This window comes from Dromiciops gliroides, chromosome 4 (genome assembly GCF_019393635.1).
Source record: "Dromiciops gliroides isolate mDroGli1 chromosome 4, mDroGli1.pri, whole genome shotgun sequence".
Taxonomy (NCBI): Eukaryota; Metazoa; Chordata; class Mammalia; order Microbiotheria; family Microbiotheriidae; genus Dromiciops; species Dromiciops gliroides.
In genome coordinates this window covers 59,521,133-59,541,636 of record NC_057864.1, presented here as the reverse complement: position 1 = coordinate 59,541,636, position 20,504 = coordinate 59,521,133, and the positions used below count along the sequence as shown (strand labels likewise).

General features: G+C 40.4%; 1 protein-coding gene across 7 annotated transcripts in view; it reads right to left on the bottom strand.

The window, feature by feature from the left end:
* DCAF6 (DDB1 and CUL4 associated factor 6) overlaps positions 1–20,504 on the bottom strand; it is a 162,782-nt gene that overhangs the window by 125,960 nt on the left and 16,318 nt on the right. For all 7 annotated transcript variants that reach the window (XM_043999774.1, XM_043999776.1, XM_043999775.1 and 4 more), the window contains exons 2-3: positions 10,436–10,497; positions 2,220–2,312 (exon numbers count right to left, since the gene is read on the bottom strand). In XM_043999774.1, the coding sequence (XP_043855709.1) occupies positions 2,220–2,312; positions 10,436–10,497 (155 nt within the window). The remainder of the gene's footprint in view (positions 1–2,219; positions 2,313–10,435; positions 10,498–20,504) is intronic.

The following is a 20,504-nucleotide window of genomic DNA, read 5'->3' as shown; positions in this document are numbered from 1 at the left end:
CGTGAAGATGGCTGTGCTTGCCAAAGGAGAAGGTATGGAGAGATGGGGCCTTGGACAGCATGGACCATTAGGAGTCACAGGGGAAGAAAGGTAAGTCAGTGAAGAAGACCGAGGAAGGACACTCTAATAGGGAGGAGGACCAGAAGAAAGCATTGTCACAGAAGAGAAGGGCAAAATGTGAGCTGGGGTAGTTAACAGTGTCAAATGCAGATAAAAGGTCAAACAGGATAAAGACTGAAACAAGGTTTTTGGCTTCCGTAATTAACCTGGGAAAAGTGTTCCAAGAAGAGGGTAATGAAAGTCAGACTGTAAACAGTTAAAAAGGAAGAGGGCAGAGAAGAAGTGAAAGAGTGAAGATTCCTTTCTTGCATCCTCCCCTGGGGATGTGGCACATACAATATAACAACTAGAGGGAGGCATGAAGAAAGTCCTACCAGAAGCGGTGGCACACGAGGTAAGATCTTTAAGAAAATAAGAATCCAGAGGCAGAGCTGAGGCCTGAGCACTTGAGGTGTGAGAGACAGCTCCTGCACAGGTGGGGTGGGGTATATATCCTCTGGGTGCAAGGACCAGCCAGCAGCTCAGTTTGGCCAGAATGCAGGTCTCAGAGAGAAGAATAAGGGGAAACAAAGCTGCAAAAGCATGCAGAAGTCAGGCTGAGGAGTCTGCATTTTATCCTAGAGACAATAAAGGAATCGATCACAGCAAGGGTTTGGGCAGAGCACTGCCTTGGTTAGATCTGTGCCTAGAAAGGGGAGTTCTGTCAGGTTTGTGTGAGGATGGAAAAGCCTGGAGGCAAGGACACCAATTAGGAAGCTGGGAAGACAGTCTGCACAAGAGATTTCGAGGAGAGCTTTCTAGTTCTGAATTAACATTTATGATAAAATTAGAATTCAATTAGAGGTTTAAACAATTTGCTCACAATTCTCAGCACCGTGCTACAAAGATTTTTTAAAATTAAAAATGGGCTTGTTTTGTGGATTTCAAAACTAAAATGCTACAAAGAAAAAGAGGAGAGATGAAGAGATGGATACAAAAAATATTATGGAAGCAGACTTGACAAATGAATGATATATATGGGCCAGGAGAAAGAGAAGAATAGAGGATATATCTGAAGTTAGAAACCTGGATGACTCAGGAAGGAAGATGACTGGGGACGTATGCCTTAGAACACTAATTCTATTTCCTTAGTCATGGTTAAGTATCACATATAGGGAACAATTACAATAAATTTATGGAAGCCAAAAGTTCAGAGATATAATCACTAATTATTTTATAAAAACAGACCCATGATTTCAAAATCTGAGGAAATTCAGGCCAAAGAGGTGCCTTTGGAGAAGCAATATTGTAAAAGTTAATGTTAAGAAACACCTGCATAGCAAAATGACTAAGCTTACAGTTGTGTCAGAGTTCCCTTTTATGGACAAAGAAAAACTATAAAAATGATGGCAAAAAACTGAATTGCCCAATAAGGAAAAGAGAGAAGAAATGTTGACAATGTTATTTAATTACCTGATAGAATTTGTCAAGGAAAAAATCTTTTAAAGTGAAATAATCAGAGTTCCTGAAAACCACCAACTGGTATTTTCAAAAGAAATGTGAATTACATCAAGTGAAACCAGACCTGAGAAGTTGGAACTCAGAGGGCAAGAAGATGTTTGGAGGTAAGCAGAGCAAAACGAACAGAGATGCCAAGAACAAAGGATCCAGCAATATGCTCCAAAGCAGAAGAAAACAACGCTGCAGCTGAGGCAGCACAAATTACTTGAGACTATGAAGATGGCATTGCATTGACACTTGGAAGAGACTGGAGAGTTGTGTGGCCTTGGGTCACCACATCATCTCCAGGGCCCTGGTCTGCTTGCCCACAAGATGAAATCACATCAAGATGACTGCTTCTCACCCTTAAAGTCAGTGGAGGATGTCCTGTCACACCTAATATGTGAGAAGGAAATAATTCAAACATATTTCTATAATCATCTTTGCTCACGTATGGAAGAAAGGTGAGAGGGAGACCTAAAAAGTTTAACTGGAAACCTAAAAAAGGAAACTTTCAAGTACAGAACCTCAGTCATAAAGAGGACTTAAAAAGAAAAGTGAGTGAAATACGTGCTCTGATACAAAAATAAACATAGAAAAAGGATGCTACATCATATTTACTTGCTTTTCTCGGCTGATTATTCCCCACATATCTGTATAATTGTTAGAAAAATACTTACTTTTCGGCTGTAGGGATTACTGATTACTAGATTGGTGTCATCTGAACCAGATAAAATATATTCTCCAGTGTCATTCCAACAGATTGTATTCACCTACAATAGAAAACAGAATTGTTTTAAAAACAAAGTGACATTAAGAGAAAAAAGTTAGCTAATCATTACTTTGTAATTTTGAACATTTATATATTTTATAATAAAATTGGATTGCAATAAGCTTAATATATTCAGAGATCTCTCCCTATCATGCCACAAAGATGTTTTTCTATATGAAAAATGGGCTTGTTTTTACAGATTTCAGATCCAAAATGCTACAAATAAATCCTATCAACCAGCGGACCTAACATTATTGAAAAGAAAAAGAAAGGGGGGGAAAAAACCCAAGAAACTAAGAGTTTCCCAGAGTCCTTGGAGATCTCTAGCCTAACTCACCCTGATGAAAAACACTGTCTACAAATAAAACTCTAGACTCCTGCTTGAAGGCCTCAAGTGAGAGGGAAGGCAGTACATTTCCTCAAGCAGATCATTCCGAGTCTGAGAAGCTCTAATTGATAGGAAGCTTTTCCCTCAATCAAAGCTCAATCTGACTCTGCCACTTATACCCACAGCTCCTAGACTTCTTCACTGTGGAGACAGGAGAAACAAGTTCAACCCTCTTTTCACGTGACAGCCCTTGGAAATACTTGCAGACAGCTATCCTGCTTACACAGGATCCAATGTTCCCAGTTCCTTCAACTGATCCTCAGCAGACTTCAGTACTTCCAGAAAGATATACTAAATCTCATCCAATTACAATCAGCCAGAAGGCTGGGTCAAATCTGATCAAATGAAATTTAATAGGAATAAAGTGTCCCCCAGACTGTCTCCCTTCTCTTCCTCCCTCCCTCCACTCCCAGCACCTTCTCTGCACCCTCCAGCCTATCCAATCACGATCAAACCTTCCAAAACCCGGCCTTGGCCACTGGCTCCTTGGAAATCAGGTGCCAGCCAAGGGTGCTGACCCGCATCCTGGGTGAGAGGCATAGGTAGTGAAAACTGGTGGATATTCTCCAGGAAAATGCTCTTTGTAAAGAGATGAGGCTTCTGGTAAGGGTGCTAAAGGTCCTCCCAGACACGCAATGGAAAACAAGAACTAGGGGACTGGGGGCACTTGCAGGAGGCTGTAGGGCAGGGCACCCTACACTGTGCTGCACCTACCCCATCTAACAAACTGGAAATAATCCCTCTCTTCCTCATAAGCTCTTCCCAGCCCTGAAGGACCCTGGGACTAATTTCTATACCTATACCATATTCTCTATTCAATTCCCAACCCCCATCCTTCTGCTTTCGGCCCTCATGTACTTTCCTCTTACTCTGAACATCTATCCCCTCCCTCCTCTGCTCTGAACCCCCATACTCTCCAGTTTCCCCCTAAAACCAGATCGAGTCTACATTCTCTGACCCTGTGACCCCCAGACCCTGAATCCCCTCTCCTTCTGACTCCCAAATTCTCTCCATCTGATGCTGATCCTCCAATCTACCCATTCCTTTGCCCCTGTGATCCTGGAAATGATACTTTCCCCATCTATGCCCTCCATCTTTACTCCCACTATGTTAATTTCCAGAAAGTCCTACCCTGATTCCTTCACCATGGCATGGAGGTGACCCTTGTTCTTAAGGTTACACCAACAAAACACAAGCTGTGGAAGATTCTAACATGTTAAAAAAGATCTGACGATGAGCCCTACAATAGTTTCCAAGGACCAGACAGACTGGCTAGCCACACGGTAACGAAATATTTGGCTATGGCAACCCATGAAACAAACAAAAATACAAAATGGCCCCTAGTCCTCCATGTCCACCTTCCACCCTGTCCTGACAGTGGCAGAAAGGGACATAGAGGCTGCTAAGTCTCTAGAACATCTATAAACTTTAACTCAGCTACTGCTATTCCAAGTATGAGATCCTTCTCCAGGGACCTTTTCAAGGGGGCAGTGCTACTGCAGGAACTTAATCCTATCACTCTTGATATTCTTTCTATAAAAGAAAAATAGAAGGAAGTTGCAGAAAAATATAAGATTCACATGCTCTTATAGAGGGTAAAAATGAGTAGGTGGAGTTGGTTTTATCATGTACCAAACAAGAATCATCATTTCAAGGGACAGTCATCTAGTATTAAAGTAGGTACAATTACGTGTTTGCAAAAAGAGAACCAGGAAAATAATTGCAACTTATACCCCAACATTTTTGCAGAGTTTGAAAAGGTAGGAAAATTCTACAAAGAACTTGATAAGGTACTTCAAATCAACATATATTTTGATAACTCTTGTTTTTAATTCAAAGTATTAACAAGTAAAATACTAAGAAATCATGAATGAGATAGAAGAGATCAAAAACCTGGTAGACCAGGAGTGTCAAATAGAAACAATCCCTGTGGGCCACATATTTATTTAGAAAACCACAAATTAGCATTATCTATTTTAATATGTTTCATACAGCACTGGGGAGTTTTACAGGAGTTTTATAACCCAACCCACAGGTCCCAATTTCTGAGGCCAGAACAGTCTTTATAAATACCCTGCCTTCAGTTCCATTTTTATTATTCTTTCCAACAGTGTTATAGTCATCATGTGTGTTCTTTTCCTGATTCTGCTCATTTTGCTCTGAAATAATTCATATGAATCTTCTTGGGTTATCAATTCTTTACATTTGTCACCTCTTGCATAATTAATATTCCATTATATTCCTGTACAACAACTATTTTTAGCCATTCTCCAATCAATGGATATCTCCTTTATTTCCAATTCTTTACTACCACAAAAAAGTGTTGCTATGAATATTTTGACATTAGAGTTTCTTACCAAGGGATTAGAGTTTTTAATTTCCTTGGGATAAAATATCTAAGAACAGGATTTCTGGGTGAAAAGGCATGGATTCAGGGCAGCTAGGTGGTGTAGTAGATAAAGCACCGGCCCTGGATTCAGGAGGACCTGAGTTCAAATCCGAACTCAGACACTTGACACTTACTAGCTGTGTGACCCTGGGCAAGTCACTGAACCCTCATTGCCCTGCAAAAAGAAAGGAAGGAAGGAAGGAAGGAAGGAAGGAAGGAAGGAAGGAAGGAAGGAAGGAAGGAAGGAAGGAAGGAAGGAAGGAAGGAAGGAAGGAAGGAAGGAAGGAAGGGCATGGACTTTTCAGTTCATTTTTTTAAAATCCTAATTTCAAACAGCTCTCCAGAATGGCTGAATGAATTCACAGTTCCACCAATGGTATCTTAGTGCCTGAAGCCTACAGAATTTATGTGACCTGCCCGAAGTCAAACAAGTAGTTAAGTGTCAAAGGAAAGATTTGTCTTTTGTCTTATTAATGATTTAGAGAAATCTTTCTTATGGTTAACAGCTGGCAAGTTTTCTTTTCAGAACAATTTGTTCATGACTACTTTTCTATTGGGAAATGGATTTTAGTCTCATCTTTTTGTATGAGTTCTCACTATATCTTGAATTTCAGACCCTTATCTGCAACATTTGGTGCAAAGATTTTTTCCCCCTCATTCAGTGGTTTCTCCTTTTATCCTAGTGGCACTGATTTTGTTCCCTGCAAAGATTCTTTATCATATACTCTTTTCACCATCAAACATAGTGATGCTGCCACATTTGGATTTCGTAGCATGGCTAAAAACGCACCAGAGAGAATGAAAATTGAAAGCACCTTGGTTAGGCCACTATTCACAGTGAAGAATCGTGTTTTTGCAAAAATATTATCAAGGCTTTTAAAAATCTCTTTTTACAGAGATCTGAAATTCTGTGGAACTGGGCAATTTGGACATTAACTAACAGACCCTAAGTGTGAGAACCAGATACTCCAAGTCTTAAGAAAAATACCCGAGTTTTTCTGCAAGTTGGCTTCCAACAGAGCAGAACTGTCTATTTTACCTGGAGAGGGAAGAAGAGATGGACCAATGATAGGTGACAATATGAGGAACCAGTCACCAAATATGACAAGGAGATATGGTGAAAGGAGCATTTGCAGAGATTAAACTAAGAATAGCTGCCAATCTACATTGGCAGAGGGTGTTTCCCGTAGGGCATTGCACTGGGACTAAAGAATATCTGAGTTTAAATCCTACCTCAAACATTAGCTGTGTGAAACTAGACAAGCCACATAATTGCTATGTACCTCAAGTTCCCCCTTGTATAACAAAGAGTTCAGACTTGATGGCCTTAAATATCTTTTGTAGGTCTCACATGATGCTACGATACCATGAGTAAAGAAATCACAGGTTTGGGTAAAAAAAAAAGTGATAATGCCAAAAGAAGAAAAAATATAACTAATTTTCTCTTCTTTAAGAATTCCAGGGCAGCTAGGGGCAGCTAGATGTTGCAGTGGATAAAGCACCAGCCCTGGAGTCAGGAGGACCTGAGTTCGAATCCGGCCTCAGACACTTCACACTTACTAGCTGTGTGACCCTGGGCAAGTCACTTAACCCCAATAGCCTCACCAAAAAAAAAATAAATAAATTAAAAAAAAAAGAATTCCAGGGCAGCTAGGTGGCGCAGTGGATAAAGCACTGGCCCTGGATTCAGGAGGACCTGAGTTCAACTCCAACCTCAGACACTTGACACTTACTAGCTGTGTGACCCCAGGTAAGTCACTTAACTCCAATTGCCTCACCAAAAAAAAAAAAAAAAGAATTCCAACCTCCAGTTTAAGATTGGGGGGTGGAAAGGAAGATGCCTCTTGGTTAAGTTTGGACATTGTTTCTCAAAAATTACTGTACACATCTGGAGGATGTACAATTCATCTTCCAGCACCAATGGAAGAGTGCTGAGTCCTGGGCAGCTAGGTGGCGCAGTGGACAAAGCACCAGCCCTGGATTCAGGAGGACCTGAGTTCAAATCTGAACTCAGACACTTGACACGTACTAGCTGTATGACCCTGGTCCAGTCACTTAACCTTCATTGCCCTTAAAAAAAAGTGCTGAGTCCCAGTGCAACAATTAAAAGGGCAAGAACAATTAATTAGAACTGCAACTGCTGATTGCAGGAGCCAAATCTTCTCTACTTTCTTCAAAAGACTAGAAATCAATGAGACAATAGCTTTGGATTTTCGAGAAGATGAGCTAAGCCCAGGGATCCAGAAGGCAATAAATCAATGACCTCTACTGAAAAGTTTTTTATATGTATATATATTTGCCTCTTTTCCTGTGTTCTCTAAGCAGCTACATGGCATGTTAACCTAATACCTCAACTATAAATAGGGCTGCTATAAAAAGGCTAAAGGTGACAGCCTTCCTTTATCAGTGGACTCTTCATGTAAGCATTACACATCTCTTTGAGATTTTTAAGCCCACAGTACTGGATTCTCCCAGTTATCTGAAGAATTGCAACTTATGTGATGATAAGGCAGTACAGTGGAAAGATGAGATGCTTTTTTTTAGCCAAGGAGGCATTTGCAGGAGGAGGAAGAGGAGCCACTTGAAGAGCAAGAAGCAAGGTACCTTTCACCAAGACTGAGGGAAAAGAACAACCCACCAAAGCCAGGACTAAGGAGTAAAAACACAAACATGAAGTGGATAATAGGGCTGAGGTGGTGGGGGGGGGGGGGGACTGATGTGACCATTACAGTGGGTGTAGTTAAAACTTACATGATTATAACATGGTAACTTTCTGTGTAATACGTCTGTACCTTTAATTCCAAGGAGAGGTTTAGGTGATGGGAGACAAGACTGTAACGTCAAATTCCTATGATCCAAGTGTATATTTCATTATATATTAAAATAACATATAGTACTTAAGCAATTTCCTCACAATAACTCTGTGAAAGAGGTCTGCAAGTATTATTAATTCTACCTAACAGATAAGAAAACTTATAGAGATGCAGAAAGGTTAAGTGATCTGCCTGGAGCCACAAGACCCGACAGAGTACATGTCTTAAACATAAATTTCATGTGTCCAGTGCCCCAAAGCAACAATCAAGTCCGAATCCAATTCTCCTACTAATTACTGTTGTGAACTTAGGCAAGTTACTTAACTCCTCGAAGCATGTTCCATAATTTGTGAAATGAGGATGTTGGACCAGGGGACCCTAAGGATCCTCCCAGTTCTTTTTTTTTTCCCCCTGGGCAGGGCAATGAGGGTTCAGTGACTTGCCTAGGGTCACACAGCTAGTAAGTGTCAAGTGTCTGAGGCTGAATTTGAACTCAGGTCTTCCTGAATCCAGGGCCAGTGCTTTATCCACTGCACCACCTAGCTGCCCTGCGAACCTTCCAGTTCTAAGCTCTCTAAGGTACCTTCTCACTCTGACTCCTTGGAACTTTCCTCAAACCCCCCCATGGCATCTCCAGCAGGGCCTCCTACCCCTGTCCTTTGCACACATTTTAGGGTTCACAAATAATGAACCACCTCAGACACTTGACACTTACTAGCTGTGTGACTCTGGGCAAGTCACTTAACCCTCACTGCTCCGCAAAAAAACCCCCAAAAAACCCAATAATGAACCAAATGTTCTTAGTGGATGGAGTACCCACATATCAACATCATCACTTTTGGGCAAAAACAAAAAAGGAAAAAGATCACCTAAATATTATGACACTGGCAACATTTCTGGATAAATCCTATAGACATGAAACATCTCTAGTCATTTTTACACTGTTGGGTCAGCTAAACAGAGGTTTAAAACATTCAGTCCTGGGGTAGCTAGGTGGTGCAGTGGATAGAGCACTGGCCCTGGATTCAGGAGGACCCAAGTTCAAATCCAGCCTCAGACACGTAACACTAACTGTGTAGCTATGTGACCCTGGGCAAGTCACTTAACCCCAATTGCCTCACTAAAAACAAACAAACAAACAAAAACAATACAAAAAAAACCCAACAACATTCAGTCCCACTGTTCCTAAATCAGTTTGTTGCTAAGGTTTCAAAGCACTAGTGTGTCCCTTTCCTACTGTTACCATCTTCAGTCTATCGTCCTGTGGCCTAAGTTCTTGTACTTTAGGGTCTGAATAACAGGATATAAACACTCCTGACCTACACTCTCGTATCACCAACCACCAGTTAGACTGATCACAGGATTTACAGCTGGAAAGGGACTTAAAGATCACATTGTCTGTCCAAACATTTTCATTTTACTCATGAGTAAGTAAAGTGAGCCTTGGAGAAGTTAAATGATTTGTCCAAAGTAAAAAAGGCAGTGTCAGAAACAGTATCTGATTTCACATCATGTGTCCAAATCCAGAATTTGGGGCTAGTCTAGCTTACTTTTGCTATTGTTCAGTCATTCAGTCATGTCTGATTGTTTGTGACCCCATCTTGGCAAAGATAATGGAGTAGTTTGCCATTTCCATCTCCAGTGGTTAAGGCAAACTGGGTTAAGTGACTTGCCCAGGGTCACATAGCTAGAATATGTCTGAGGCCAGATTTGAACTCAGTTCTTCCTGTCTATAGCCCCAGTGATCTATCTACTGACCCATCTAGCTGCCTCTAGTCTAGTTACTGGTATAGTAGAAAAAGTTCTGGATTTAAGAATCAGAGGAAGCCTGGGTTCAAATCTTCCCTGTAATATTATCTAGCTGTGTGACCAATAGCAAATCACTTAAACTAAGCCTCTACTTCCTCTACTGATCTCACAAAGAAGTTGTAAGGATCAAATGAAGTAATGTATGTCAAGGGTTTTGTAAGCCTAAAAGTACTATTTAATATAAATTATCATTATCCATTCCTTTAATCCCAGAGTCACCATTTTTAGAGACGTTTTTATCTCGAGAGGAAGAAGGTTCTCTCAGTTAGATTCCCCCAGTCCCCTCTTTTGGTTTCTGATGACTACCTTTTATCAAGGCAGTTTCTGTTCTTGGCTCTTATCCTGGAAGATACTATCTTCTCCATTATCTTTTTTTTTTTCCTGTGCCATTCTGGGGATCATCCATTCTCTAAGTACAAGGTGATAATTACCCAATGCTCCACCAAAGTCCTGGTTGTCATTATATATTTCCTTCATGGCTTCAGTGCATTTTGAAAATAAAGACATTTAAAAGCAACTCCTGTAAATTTCCTCTACATTTCATAAAGGCCTGAAGAGTCAAAATTTATATTTTAACTCAAATAGCACTGTGTGCTGCTCCTCTGTTTTTCTACTATATGATTCAATTAACTACATGGCTCACTTTTAAGGGATGAAAGCATTTCATCCTACTTTCCAAAAACTAAATTTGAATCTTTTAGATAGGATAACAAGTTGACACTTACACAGCCATCATGCACATTCAGTGTTGCTTCAAGTTTTAATCTTTGGATGAATTCTCTTCTTCCTGTTTAAAAAAAGAAAGTAAAATTTAAAAATATGCTATTTTACAAATTTGGGGGACAGGAGAAAGACAATTTCCTTCAGCTGATATCGTACTTATTTTGATACTTAAATTTGTGGGGTTTGCTCATGACAATATTTTCCTTAGTAACCTAGATTAATATCATTAAGAAAATTGGAAGGGTAGGGAGTTTCTAGCTGGGGAGATTAGGAAGAGAAACAGAGGTGGTAAGGACAGAGGCAAACTGCCACTGGGTAGGTGGGTATGGATTGAGGATCTAGGATCAAAAGTTTAAAAGAAGTTAAAAAAAAAAAAAGACGATATAAGAATTCAAAATCAGATATCAAGGGAATAGCTTGGACCCAAGAAGCATACAAAAATTAGGATTTGAGATGGCGAAGAAGATCTACTATTAGATCATTCCACAATCTGGTTACAGACTAACTTTCTAGTTGTATTTCACATTACCTTCCCTAATAGGCACTATGTTCCATTTAAAAAGAACTAAAGAATTAATAACTGGAGTAAAACCCACAGAAGAATGTGCTGAAATCATCTTCCAACCAAAGACAGCTTGGAAGGTCAGAAAAAGGGAGCTTGCTGTGCTGAGACAGGAGTCGAGCCCAACCCCACAGTCACCCTGACACAGATCCAGTCCCAGGAAGGCCTCGCCAGAGACTCTGAATCAGCTGCAGCGCCAGTGTTGTCTGGAACTAAGCCCTTGGCAGGGGGGAGACTACAGGGGTCTATGCTGGTGCTGAGGCAGAACTTGGGTTTTTCACCCCTGCTGGGAACCAGGAGGTAGGCTTGAGTAGCAGTGGCCCAGGTGGGGGAGGGGCACAGGCTCATCAAAGCTGCCAACCACAACACACAAAGCTGGTTGATTAGCAAGTTGGTCTGGGGTCATCTAGGGACCAGGGAACAGGCCAGGAGAGTGAAGAACCTGCTCCTCCTTAAATCATACCACCTGGGATCTTCTGAAGCTTGGGACAGTACAGCCTGCAAACAGTGCCCCACTTTAAGGAACTAAGAGTCAAATAAAAGAAAGAAAGGCAAGATGAGCAGACAAAGAAAGGTGAGGACCATAGAAAGTTTCTTTATTGACAAGGAAGATCGAGGTACACCGTCTTCAGGGTAAAATTGAGGGGTGAGAGGAATGCACTGGAAGAGGGGGAAGGGCAGAGGTAGCATGGGGTAAAATCCCACATGAAAGAAACAGGAAAGGGCTTAAGGAGTGGGGGAAGAGATGGGGGAGGAGCAGGGCAGTAAATGAACTTTACGCTCATCAGAACTGGCTCAAAGACCTTAATCTCATCAGAATTGGCTCAAGAAGGGAATAACATATACACTCATTGGGTGGAGTAATCTATATAACCCTGAAGGAAAATAGGAGGGGAAAGGGATAAAGAGAGAGGGGCAAAAGAAGGGAGGGCTGATTGGGGGAGGGGACAGACAGAAGCAAATCCCTTTTGAAGAGGGATAGGGTGAAAGAAGATAGATAATAGAGTGAATATCATGGGCAAGGGAATAGGATGGAGGGAAAGTTAACAATAGTAATTGTGGGAGCAGCTAGGTGGCGCAGTGGATAAAGCACTGGTTCTGGATTCAGGAAGACCTGAGTTCAAATTTGGCCATAGACACTTTGACCCTCGCTAGCTGTGTGACCCTGGGCAAGTCATTTAACCCTCACTGCCCCGCAAAAACAAAACAAACAAAACAAAAAAAATCAATAGTAATCATGAAAAAGAGAAAAGGGGGGCAAATTGTACAAAAAATAGGTATAGCAACTCTTTGTGCTGGCTAAGAATTGGGAATCAAGGGAATGACTGAAGCTGTGGGGGTATATGATTGTAGTGGAATGGTATGGTGCTATAGGAAATGATAGCCAGGATGATCCCAGAAAAACCTGGAAAGACTTATGAACTGATGGATACTGAAATGAGCAGAACTGGGAGGACATTGTGCACAGTGACAGCAGTATTGTCTGATGAGTAATTGTGAATGACAACTACAATCCCAAGGGGCTAATGACAAAACCATTCCCATAGAAAGAACTGATAAAAAGAGCACTTGTGGATTGAACATATATATAGCCTATACCAGATTGGTTGCTGTCTTGTGGAAAGGGGAAGAAAGGAAGGGAGGGAGAAAAATTTGGAACTCTAAATCTTATGAAAATGAAAACTACCCTTAAATGTAACTAGAAAAATAAAATAAATGTTTGTTGAAAAAAAAAGTATTAATAACTGTTCCCAAATTCAACATTTCCTCTCCCACCCCCATGCCTTCAATGTATTCCCTGCTTACTTGCCCTTGGGCTCAACCCAGGTGTCACCTCAGTCAGTGAAGCTTTGTGGTACTTATTCCTGCCCCCGATATTACAAAGAACCCGGTGACCAGTCTGCCACTGGGATGTTAGGAGTTGCCTGCCTTGATAATGTGGGCATGATGATGAATATCATCAAACCATCAATAAGGAGACTGTTACCAGCTTTTTTCAGTTCTACCACCCTTATGAACATAACAACTAACTCCCAGTGGTCTGAATTGAGAGAGGTCTATAGAATGCACTATGCCTCCCTCACTTGGTTTCAGTTGGAAAAGTAGTGGTCCCCAACAGATCATGGATTGATAAGGTAGCTATTATAAAGAGCCAGTTTTTATGATTCTAAACTAACTCCTCTGGAAAAGGAAACACCACCATTCCCTTTTGCTCTAGCAGATGTTTGGAGCCCCTTCATTGTAAACTGACTCTTTCTTTGGAAAAGGGACACCATTTCCACTAACTTCAAAGAGCTTAGAAGGAAACAGAACAGTAATATTGTTTGATAAAGAACTGTGAAGGACTTGACTATTCTCAACAATACAATGATCCTAGACAATCCCAAAGGACTATTGATGAGACATACTATCCACCTCCAAAGAAAGAAGTGATATTGATGGAACAGACTGAAGTAAGCTATTTTTCACTTTCATTTTTTTTCTTTTATTTTGCTTGTACAAAATGACAAATACAGTAATGTTTTACATAATCATACATGTATAACCCATATCTGATTGCCACCTCAGAGAGGGGAGAGGGGAGGGAGGGAAAGAGGGATAAAAACTGGAATCCCAAACTATAAATAAGTCTATTATTTTAAAACAAGGAAACACATAAAAATATTGTTTGCCCTCAGGGAAGGAGCTGAGGAGTATGCTTACATGCCAGCAAGAAAATACAAAGACTATAAACAAGTGACTTGACTGGAGCAGTAGCCTCAGGGGCAGCTTTAATTCAAGGGTCTCCCTCAGGACTTTGCTCTGTCTCTTTTCTGTTGACCATAAGAGGAGAGGCCTCTGGCTAAGGACGCAAGCAGGGCCTCTCCTGTCTTCTGGAAGATGTAGTAGGAGGGAACACTGTGACCACTAGACTTTTCTGTGGGCAGAGCCACGTTGATGGCTGACAAGCGAGTGATCACTAGTGTTTTTCTTTCCCTTTCTCTTTCCCTGCCCCCCAAATCTATGTGGCCTCATGTAAAGCTAGGCCCTCCAGGGCCTAGGGCAGGGATAAATTGTTAATCTGCCATTCTCTTTCCAATCTATCTTTTATGTTTTAAGATTAAGGACAGTCTATTGTTATTAGAGTCTCTTCAACTTCCTACATTCACTCATCAACATGCATGTTGTACCCTCCTACTAAGAGCTCCTAGGGGGTAGGGAGTGCTTTGTTAATTGGGGTGTTGGGAGTTTTTTATATTCATTCCCAGAACCTAACAATTCATCACACTAAGAAGGCACTTGGTAGATATTTGTGAATTTGAATTTTAAAAGCCATTAACGACCAAAGTCTCATGGCTTTCTTGCTGCAGAGAAATTAATGGACAGATTTCTTGGACATGGCCAGCCCATGGTCTGTACATAGAAACAAGTCATGTAACCTAGAGGGGGGAGTACACAGTCAGAAATCAGGCAAATTCTTGTCAAAAAATCACAAGTGTCTAAGATCATCAGCCAGGCCTGTTTTCTGTCAGAGAAGCCAGCTGCTGGTCAAGATCTACAACAGTATGGTCAATAGCTAGGGCCTTTTATGAACATATAACTGTGTAAAACAATTTATTAATCTTTTAGTAGTATTATCAAAGTGATCCATCACAAATCACATGAGAATTATACAAAAACCAATGTAAAGTATTCAGTTTAAATTATACAATCTGCTTAAATCTGTAAAAACCAAGTTCAAAACTCAAGTTGTTAGAGTAATTTTGGGGGCATTTTTGTTTCATCTTTGTAATTCAGTGATACTCTATTTTTTCCCCCTTTTTTTTAGTGAGGCAATTGGGGTTAAGTGACTTGCCCAGGGTCACACAGCTAGTAAATGTTAAGTGTCTTGAGGCCGGATTTGAACTCAGGTACTCCTGACTCCAGGGCCAGTGCTCTATCCACTGCACCACCTAGCTGCCCAGTGATACTCTATTAGTTAATGACTAAACACATTTTAAAAAGCAGGGGAACAATGGAAAGAGGCCAAGATATGGAGTCAGGACTTAGGTTGAAATCACATCTCTGTTATGTCTATGTGTCGATAATGGGTGTCACTTCACCTCTGGAAGCCTCAGTTTACTCATCTGTACAATAAAGGGCTTCAGCTAGATGACCTCAGAGTTGCATGTGACTATGAATACAGGAGATTATCTTTAACATATGCACATCCACACCCATTGCTTGGATTAGACCTAATATTACTTTCCTTTAAAGGCTGCCACTCCCCAATTATCAAGAATTCATTTTTTCCCTCCCTTTCACCTCCCCCATCCATAGGTGGTGGGGGTAGGGGAAGGAAGAGAAGGTTAGCAAAATAAATTCCCACATTGGTTACATTCCAAAATGGATTTCTTATTCTGCATCTTCTTTCTGTGGGATAGGCAGATTTCTTCATCAGTCCTTCTGGAATCATATCTGATCATTTACTTGATCAAAATTCTTAAGTCTTTCAGAATTATTAGTTTTTACAATACCAATGTTCAAGTATAAATTGTTCTGGTCCTGCTTGCTTCCGGCTTCATCAGTTAATTTAGGTCTTCCTATATCTCTTTGAAATGTTCCTTTTCATCATTTATTATAGCACGATAATATTCCATTATATTTATATACCACAATTTGTTCAGCCATTCCTCAACTGATGGGCACCCCTCTTAGTTTTCCATTTTTGGCCATCACAAAAAGTGTTGCTATAAATATTCTGGTGTGGAAACTCTGCCAATGGAGATGACTGTCATTTAAAATCATACTTGGGCACTAAAGGGTTAAATGACTTCTCCATAGTCACACAGCTTCTATATGTCTGAAGAGTATTTTAACCCAAAGCTTCTTAAATTGTGGATCTTAACCCCATGTGGGATCATGTAACTGAATGTGGGGGGGGAGGGGTCTCAAACAATGTGGCAACAGTAAAAGGTGAAGTATCGCTATTTTATATGCCTCTATACCCAGGGTCGCACTAAAATTTCTCAGGCGAAAAGGGGTTGTGAGTGGGAAAAGTTTAAGAAACCCTGCTTTAACCCTTATCTTCCTAACCCCAGGGCCAGTAATTTGTCCATCATACTATACTAGCTCTCAATTTTTAATACTAGGTGGGTTTTTTACACACCTTGGTAATATTAGAGAAGAAACCTCTTTATTTATAAAATGCTCTTAAAAATAAGTACAACCTATGGTTTATTAACAAAGCTCTGAGCTCACAGGGACTAGGTTCAATCTCGGAGGCTTCTCAATAATTAATTGCTTTTTGGTTCATGCCCCAGCCCAGAGATTCCTACAGAGAACAGAATTTCACTAGTGTCTAATTGCCCTAGGCTTCTATGCTAACAAAACATCTAATACCACTCCCATAGATAGGCCTCTGCATTCCTCTGGGACTTACTCTACTCCTCCATACTTTAATCAATCAATAAATATGTATTAAGTGCCTATGTGCTCCATACTGTGCTAAGTGCAGAGGATACAAAAAGAGGCAAAAGACAGTCTGTACCCACAATCAAATGGGAGGTGACAACATAAAAACACGTGCATACGCAGATACACACACATACATATATGCAAAGCAAGCTACATACACTGGATAAATAGCAAATTATTAACAGAGGGAAGGCACTAGTATTGAGAGATTGGGAAAGGTTTCCTATAAAAAAATAGGATTTGAGTAGGGACTTAAAAAGAAGCCGGGGAAGGCATTAGTCAGATGGGAGGAGGGAGAGTGTTCTAGACAGGGAGGACAGCCAGAGAAAATGCCTGGAGCTGGGAGATAAAGTGTCTTGTTTGTGCAACAGCCAAGAGGCCAGTGTTACCGGACTGAAGAATACATGTGGGAGGAGTAAGATAGAAGACTAAAGAGAAGAGGGGGCTAGGTTATAAAGGGCTTTAAATGCCAGAGCATTTTGTACCTGATCCTGGAGGCAGTGTGCTTTAAGAAAATCACTTTAGTGGCCCCATGGAGGATGGAATGGATTGGAGACCTGAGGCAGGCCGACCCACCAGCAGGTGTGAGGTGATGAGGGCCTATACTAGAGGGTGGCAATGTCAGAGAGATGTTACAGGGATGAAATCAACAGATCAGATGGGGGGAGAGGGAGTGTGAGAATGAGAAAAGACGGTGAGCCAAGCACGGAACTGATGGAGAGGGAAAAAAGCCGTCCTAGAGCGGCAGACAACTGCTATAGCACTATCCCCGGGGGAAGCTTCCCCAAAAGGTGAAAACCCAGGTCTGCTAGGGAATCAAACAATCCTACCAATCTGCATGCCAGTGAAGGGGTAGATGCGCTTCTATTAGTGATCCTTCTTCCCTTATCGCGCCTCCTTCCCCACCTCCAGGTCTCAGAATTCTGGTCTGCGTTTCCACTCCTTTTGCACGGCCACCTGGCAAAAGTCTAATGTTCTTGTACAAGCTTCTCTCTGGAAAACCAAGTTCTGGCCTGTGTGTAGCACCTTTCCTCTGCTCAACTCCCTGGTGAATTGTCATTTCTGGTGGTTTCTTGTTGCTGTTATGTTTTTAAATATCCCCTTCATCAGCAAAAATACATTCATTCCCTCTACCCTACTTACTCCTCATAACAAAATAAAAAGGGAAGGGGAGGAAGCAGTTCAGCAAAACCAGCCAAGCCCAAGAGCACATATGCAATGTTCTGTACCTAGAAAGAGACCCCTTTTCTCTGCAAAATCAGAATGATTTCTTTTCACCACTTTGCTAAGGGGCCAAGCTTAGTCACTCTCCATAGAGCATTCTGTTTCTTTTATTCTTTGCATTGAAATCGTTGTTTGCTCTGTTTAATTCGCTTGGCATCAATTTATATCTTCTAATGCTTCTATGAGTTCATTCATCATTTCTACATATTCATGTACCATTTCCCAATTATTTGCTATCAAAGTATTGTTATAAACATTTCAGTGTACAGTATAGAGGGCCTTTATTTCTGCCTTTTACCTCCTTGGGATATAAACCCAGCAGTGAGATCGCTGGGTCAAAGGGAACACATTTTTTCACTCACTTTTGATTGTCCAGCTGCGTTTTCCAGATAGCTGTACCAATCCTGAGTTCCACCTACAGGGTATCAGTGTGCCCACCCTTCTATAATCCCTCTATCAATGACGATTTCTACCTTTGTCATCTTAGCCAATTTGCTGAATGTAAGGTAAAATCAAATGGGCCAAGATGAAATCAATTTTTTTAAAAGAATTCGTTTATCTTATCCTTAGTAATTTGGAGCAATTTCCCATATGTATAGTTGTTGATAGCTTGAAATTCTGGAATCTAGGGGTTAGGGATAGGGCAGGGAGAAACTAACCCAATGATTTTACTGGTGGAAGGAGCACTCAGTGAGGAAAATCCCTCTATCTACAGTAGTAGTATAGTAGTATAGTACAGTATCTAGTAAGATACCCTAGTTTAATTTCAAATAATTGAGGCACAAAGAAAGTTATGTGACTTGCCTAGGGTCACACAGCCAAAATGCAGCAGAAGTCTTAACTTTAAAGGCTGGTTCCACTATTCTTCAATTGAAAACTGTTCATATCTTTAGCTCTGCTTGGTTTCAGTTCCACAGAACATCATGCCCCTCACCAGGTACGCTTAAAATCTCATCACCTTGTTGACTGACTCAATTGTTGATACTCCAAACCTTCTTGACTTCCTCAGCTTCCTCTCCCTACTGATTGGAGAGCTGGAATCTGAACTTTGCAGGTGACCTTCATTTACCACAAGCAGCTGTGCTTGGTTTTTACTCCAGGGAACATCCTGCCCCTAGGCAAGGTACCCTGGGTGCCTTCCTCTTTTTAGCTTTCTTTTCTGTATTGTCTTCCCATTGAGATGGTAAGCCCCTTGAGGGCAGGGACTGTCTTTATATTTCTTATTTATATCCCACTTACACAGCACAGTGCCAGGCACATACTAGGTACTTAATGTTTACTGAATTAAACTGAAGTGATCACCTCCATTAGGGAATGGTTTATGCACTAGTTCCCTATCTATCTTGGATATATCAGGTGCTTATCAGATACATTTGCTTTTTCCCAAATTGACAGCTTCCCTTCCTATACCTTGCATTTATTTTGTTCGTGCAAATGTTATTCAATTTCACATAATCAAAATGAGGCATTTTATCTTTTGTGAGTGCTGGCTTAAGCTCTCTCCTTTCCCAGAATTATGAAAGGTACCTGATTTATATTCATGGGGGGGGGGGATCTTTCACATTCAGGTCACAGATTTATTTTCAGTTAATTGTATCATACAGCATAAGGGAATGATCTGAACCAAATTTCTGCCAAACTGCTTTCCAGTTTTTATGTTCTCAGTTTACGTTATTGTCACTGTTACTATATAGTATAACTATTTCTGTTGTTTCGCTAATCTATGTTTCTATTTTTAATAGTATTTTTTTCTAATTACATGTAAAGATAGTTTTCAACATTCATTTTTGTAAGATTTTGAGTTCCAGGGTGCAGCTAGGTGGCACAGAGGATAAATCACTGGCCCTGGATTCAGGACCTGAGTTCAAATCCAGCCTCAGACACTTGACACTTACTAGCTGTGTGACCCTGGGCAAGTTACTTAACCCTTGCTGCCCTGCAAAACACAACACAACAAAACAAAACAAAACAAAAAACCCCCAAGATTTTGAGTTGGAAATTTTTCTCCCTCCCTCCCCCTCCCCAAGCCAGCAAGCAATCTGATATAGGTTGTACATTACAATCATGTTAAACATATTTCCGCATTAGTCATTTTGTGAAAGAATCAGAACAAAGGGAGGAAAACACAAGAAAGAAGAATGTTTCTATTTGTTAACAAGCACCAAATAATTTTTATGATTACTCCTTTGCAATATAAAGTGAAGTACCATTCCCTTTATTTTTTTCTCCTGAGATTTTAAGATTTTTTTTTATTCCTCCAAATGAATTATTATTTTGTCTAACTAGAGTTAGCTATAAAGAACCACCCCTCCCTTTGGTAGTCTGATTAGTATGGCACTAAATTTGTAAAATAATTTAGGAAGTGTCATTATTTTTGATATATTGGCATGGCCTAAACATCAGAAATTGATATCCCTCCAATTATTTAAATTGTGCCTTGGACTAATTCCCAGATGTTTTATGCATTATGTAGTTATTCTAGAACTTCCCTTTCTATTTCTTTGTGGATTTTGCTATTGTTCTGTAGAAATGCTGTTGATTTTTTTATAGATTTGTTTTGTATTCTGTTATTTTACTAACATTGTCACAATTCATTCCTTTGCTCTGATTCTCTGCAATTTTCTAAGTATTAATTTTATTTCTAGAATATAAATGTTTACTATACCTTAAATTTCTTTTGTCATATTATCACTAGCATTCCATACCTATGTCAAGTAACAGTAAGAAAAGGGGTTATTCTTGCATTATTCCTTGAATTATTTGCTGAATAAAGTTCTGTACCCTATTAAAGGTACCAAGGCCAACTCAAGCCATGAACTTGATAATCAATGTGATATCAGTGATACTAA